This window comes from Natrix helvetica (genome assembly GCF_964273705.1).
Source record: "Natrix helvetica genome assembly, chromosome: 1".
Lineage (NCBI taxonomy): Eukaryota > Metazoa > Chordata > Lepidosauria > Squamata > Natricidae > Natrix > Natrix helvetica.
In genome coordinates this window covers 195,868,915-195,874,726 of record NC_138548.1, presented here as the reverse complement: position 1 = coordinate 195,874,726, position 5,812 = coordinate 195,868,915, and the positions used below count along the sequence as shown (strand labels likewise).

The 5,812-nt window shown below is 38.7% G+C and overlaps 1 protein-coding gene across 1 annotated transcript in view; it reads right to left on the bottom strand.

Annotated features, from left to right (window-relative positions):
* The window catches only part of LOC309391057 (protein FAM3A-like), a 31,559-nt gene extending 26,141 nt beyond the window's left edge, over window positions 1–5,418 (bottom strand). Inside the window, exons 1-3 of the mRNA XM_081951115.1 lie at window positions 5,149–5,418; window positions 3,378–3,556; window positions 2,943–3,018 (exon numbers count right to left, since the gene is read on the bottom strand). Coding sequence (XP_081807241.1) covers window positions 2,943–3,018; window positions 3,378–3,401 — 100 coding nt within the window. The 5' untranslated portion in view covers window positions 3,402–3,556; window positions 5,149–5,418. The remainder of the gene's footprint in view (window positions 1–2,942; window positions 3,019–3,377; window positions 3,557–5,148) is intronic.
* Between the last annotated feature and the right edge of the window lie 394 nt (window positions 5,419–5,812).

The window sequence follows — 5,812 nt, the reverse complement described above, 5'->3', positions numbered from 1 at the left end:
TAAGCTTTAACATCGCTGGGGGTAATTCTTTAAAGACTCCGATCGTTTTTCCATCTATTTGCAAAGATGAATAAAAAGAATTTTGCAGAATATCATTTCTAAGATTTCTCTCAGTAAAGTATATCACAACATCCCTTGGTAGTTGCCTTTGTGATGCAATACGTGAATTAACTCTGTAAATTTTGTCAATCCTTGCAAAAATCTCAGAAGAATCCTGGATCTTCAATAACATGGCCAAAGCATCAGCACAAGCTTTTCTTAAATCCTCTCTAGGGTTTTCTCTGATACCCCTCAGTCTAACAGCGTACTCCATAGATCTGAATTGCATCATAATAATCTCCTTATCCATCCTCTGCATATTCCCCTCCATTTCAACAAATTTCAAATCTGTTTCCTTCGTTTTAGTTTCCAAATCCAAAGCCAGATGATCAACTTTCCTGTCTACCTTAAGAACAACTTCTGACAGACTTGTGGCTAAAGTGTGTAATTTTTTGTCAAGCTGATCATGTTTTTTAATGGTATCCTGAACCATTTCTTTAACCTCCTTAATTTCTTTGCGTAAAAAAGCATTTTCTTCCCTTATAAAGTCCTTGAAATCCTGATAATTTATTGTGGCAGCTGGTGAAGCTTTTTGTTCCGTTGCCATAATTAATAATTCTTACAGCCGCCTCTAGCTGTCACCATTCAATTAACTTTCGTTTTCCTTAGGTATTCAGCTGTAAATTAATACTTGCAAATGTTTCTTTCTAAGTTGCTCGAAATTAAAACTTTGACATTTAAGTAGTTCAGGTTATGTAAACTGGCTTAAAGATTGTTAATAGTTAGGGTTGTTTCAGCCGTTCCGCCTTTACTGCCCCGGCTATCAGCAAGTAATTAGCTTTCGTTTTCTGTAGGTTTTCAGCTATAAATCAACGCCATTTTGAATCCTTTGTTCTAAGCCTACGCCTCTCGAACTCAGCAGTAGCGTTCTTTTTAAAGATATTTTTTTTCCCCCAATTAAAACTTAAAATACTTGCAAAAGTCTTGCTTCCTTCTTGAGATGTTGAGATGATAAGGCTGTTCCCGGCGACTGGCTCTGCAAATTAGCAGAGGTTATCAAAAAGGCAGGAGAATACAACAACTGCGGAGGGGGGCAAACCTCGTCGAACTCCAGAGGCTATAAATCCTCCTGGAGGGTACACGAGGGCTCAACCCAGCAGCTGAATCTCTCCCTCATAAATTCCAAGAATTTAAGAGTGTCCGAGGTGTTAAAGATCGTAAAAAAAACACCTCTAACTGTCTCTTGATCTGACAGGCTCAAAAAAAGCCTGCCATCCGCACCAGGAACAAACCGGAAGCCAACATTTGGAATATATCTTGATTACTGCTCCTGCTCCCTCACTTCTAATTGCTAATTTAGTCTCTTGCTGCTGATTCAAAATGTGCTTCTGCTGCTTGTAATCTTTTCACTAGTTCCAGTTTTTACAAACAAGTAGTTAGTTTTCACTGATAATGCTGGTGTTTATATGCTTTCCAAGGATAAACACAGATGGATGGATGGATGGATGGATGGATGGATGGATGGATGGACGGATAGATAGATAGATAATGTATTTAAATAGACAGATCTGAAATTTTTTAATTGTCTTGGTATATACAACTTGTGCTATTCCCCCCAAAAAATATAAAAGTGGGGAGTACTCAGAACCATCCATTAAAACTAATTCACAAAAGATTTCACAATAAATAAAATTAAATGCTAAAAAGATGGATCCCAGTATTCCTTTTTCATTGCCATTATCTTTTTCTAATAATATATTCCCACGTGAAAATAATCTACCCTATCTAGAACATACAACTGTGCTTTTATCCTTCCTACATTTAATGGTACTGCCTGTGTATAAATTTACTGTTTCAGTTAAACAAAAGTGAAACCCTCAGCATTAATTCATCTACTTTCTGCTTCCTGCAGAAATTTCCTGATCTTTGAAGCCACTCATGGAAGATGTCATATACATTTATTACAACTTAATCTGTGTGCTAGATTAATATATCCCTCCTTTTATCCAGGAGCAAAAAGTAATTGCACACTGTAGAGATCTCCTTTGATTACCCACTAAGTGGTATTCCTTCTAGTAAATTAGTGATAGGAATTAACTTTTGAGGGAAATGACAGTTTTCAGGATGATGTAGAAACATTAGGACATTATTATTAAATCTGCATCTTATCCTTAATTTAAGGCAGGGTTGTCAAACAGGCGTCCTATGGGCTGGATGTGTCATACGCAAGCTACACTCACCCCAGTTCTTCTGATGGGAAAAACGTCGTTAAACGTCACATGATGGTAACATGATGTGAAGAGTTTGACACCTGTGAGCTAAGGACTCAAGGCATCTTATATGGAGATCTCAATATTATCCCCACAGAAGTCTTATGAGATAGTTTAGAATAGAAGAATGGTTAGACTAAAATCATCTACTGAATTTCCAAAGCTGGAGTGGATTTGAATATGATTCTACCAGTCAAGTACATCAATCTAGTTAAGTTTCTTTTCTTATCAGGGGGTGAATTCTACCATAATCAGAGATGTGAACTCAGATGAAACAAAGAAGCAGCTGTAAACCACATGGCCACATGAGTCCAAAAATGAACTCAGATTATATATATAAGCAGTCCCAGGTTCAAATATGCAGGTATAACTCTCAAACATCCTGGAAAAAGTGTGGGGCCAAGGAAATCAGGAGGTCTGCATGAAGCAACAGTTAATGTCCCATGCGTATCATCATGTCACCCTTCTGATTTCCCATGTGAAAAATCCTTCTCCCCTAACCCTAATATTATGTCCAACAGGTCTCCATCTCATCAGCATCGTTTCCCTCCCTCATAGTTCAGCATCGTCCACACATTTGTATGTAGATTTCTGCCTTCACACTAAGAATGTTTTCTTCCTAAGTTGACTTACTTATGACAGCAACAGTATCCATATGGTTTCTTCTCTTTCTGATGGGTCTCATCTTGGTTGAGAGAAGAGTGTTTGCCTGGGGAAGATACAAATAACACGCTAAATATGGGTTGGAGAAATCTACCCTATTTTAAACAGGCAAATATTGTTTGCATACTGTGGAGGCTTATCCTTTATTTCCAGGACACCAATGCTACCACCCCATTATCTTTAAATCCACCTAAAACATAGTTTAAACAGTTTAATTTAATTATGTGTCACCTTAACTACTGTGGCTTATTCAATACAACATGGTTAAAATAAGCTATAACTTAGCATAACATACAGATGAAATCAGTGATAGGATTCACATAAACCCTAAACCTTTTGGGGGCACATTTAGAGTGACATCTAAGCCCCTAAGAATCTTTCTTAGCTTGATTTACATTAGTTTACCTTAAGCATAACCCAGCGTGCCATCTCAATCTGGTGTAATAGGGCAGATTATTGTTGTTATTTATTACATTTATGCACTGCCCATCTCACTCTGAAAAGTGACTCTTTTGGTTAAGCCGCCATTAGTCCTCCAGGAAAACGAGGCTACATTCAGGAGTGGCCTCGTAGCAGAGATTCTCCTGCATTAACAGGAACACAAAGAGGTGGAAATTTTAGGCATAGCTGAAAGATTCAAGTTTTTTCTTCTTTTGCAAGGCAACAACTAGTCAAGGATGCCAGGCCTGGCTTGTATTAATCTGCATGACTATAAAAATGATATTTTTTGTATTGCTCTTCTGCTGTCTGGAGATTGCCAGTGCAGATCTAGACTAATTTGCTAGTCAGCAGAAAAGTTGCAGGGAGACCAACAGAAAAGAGAGGGACTGGCAATAAGAAATAGTTGTGGTCCAAATTACGCAGTTAATCATATTTACTAGTTAAGTATCCTGAGATCAGGGGTGGGTTGCTGCCGGTTTTACTACTGGTTCGCGCTGCGCGTAGGAGCACTGTTCAATTTAAATTGTTCTTCGCGCATGCGCAGAACTATAGATATATTGGAGAATTAGTGAAATGTGCTGGTGTAAACTAAATTTTGCTAGCTTTCCTTTTCTCACATGTCCATATAGCTAGTCTTAGCGACCACTTATTGATCATTCTAAGTTACACGATTCCCCTCCCCCCAAAAAAACCTATTTATGACCTGATTCTGAGGTTATGTCTCCCCCCCCCCCCCAGTAATGAGACCACATTTTGGATACTTGGCTAGCAAACTGCATTTAGGACTGCTTGCAGTAACCCCCTGTGACTGCTATTTATATTTTTTTCTGGAGAGGGACATTAGTTCCAGGTTCAGGGGAGGAAAAATGTTTTTAATTTGGGTCCATTCACATGATGACCTGTTTTAGAACCCTCATGACTTATGACCGTAATTGCCAGGCTCAATTATGGTCATAAGCTGAGGACTGCCTGTTCTGATTTTTGCTTGCTGCTTTCTACCCTTTTTCTGCATCTTACACATTACTTACTCTCAAAAGGAGTAACGTGATACGAAAGGAGTATACAAATTATTCTTGACCTTCAGCCACAATTGAGACCAGAATTTCTGTTACTAAGCAAGATGGCTTAGTGCAGGGGTGTCCAAACTTGAGAACTTTAAGACTTGTGGACTTCAACTCCCAGAATTCCCCAGCCAGCTGGGAAGGCTGCAAATGGTGATCACATCACTCAGGGATGCTCTTACCTATATGCCAGTTACCAAATACCCAAATTTTGATCATATGACCATGGGGAATCGGGGATGCTGCAACAATAGTGCGAGGATTGTTTGCAACTCACTTTTTTCAGTGCTGTTGTGACTTTGAACAGTTGCTGAACAAAAGGCTTTAAGTTGTGAACTATGATAGAATATATAGCTGCTGTTCACTTTTACCCTGGTAAACTAAATTATGCATATGTAATATAACATGTATAACTGATTTTCATTTGAGGAAATATTCAGTTCAGATTGTTTCTTGCTTCCACAAAACTTTGTGGAATTTTTTTGTAGTTTAATGCTGCCTCTGTAACCGATATCTCATTTTACATATCCAAAGGCTCTTCAAAACACAATCTGAGTGCATCCTGCTATAGACATTTATAAAATCTCAGCAATATTTTTCATTCTACCCCCTATTATAATTTTATTAATATTAAATTGATATTAATAAAAATGTTGCATATTTTGGATAATCACCTGTGAGCAACAGTATATTTAATATAGAGCAGTCTTCATCAATCTTGATGTTAGACTTTATTTCCCATAATCCATCAGTCTGCAGTGTTTCGAAAGCTGGAATCCAAAACTAAATTAAATAAACCCGCTACTAGATCAAAATGAATTTAACAATAGAATTGAAGAAGCCAGGCTTGAAAAGTTAGCCTTGCCACAAACTACAGGGATTTTTATCAACACCACGATGCAGTGTATAAATCGGCGAAAAGTCTGAATTGAGCCAAACCAATTGACAGCTATGAGGCTCCCGCTGTAGTTCTGACAACCCAATAGGCGGTGTTACGATTAGCTCCGCCCATTCAATTCTTCTTATCCTCCTCTCCCCTCCTCACTCCTCTTCCTGTTTTCTGTCGTCTGGCGCAGGCGCGGTGCGGCCCTTTAAACGTGCGCAAGAAGTCCCAGCGATTACATTCTCTTGTTAGTTGTATCCTTCCGCATCGGCCCTGAGGAACTTTTTTATTTGGCTTTATTTTGCTTTTAAAGCTTCCAGCGTAAATCAGCGGCCTTTGATGAAGCTTAGAAGTTGCAGTCTTTGTATGGGAAAGATTCCTCTATCCCGGTGTGGTGACGTTTCCAAGAGGTCCCTTTGAATCTTTGGAGGCTGGCGGAGGGAGACGTTTTGTTG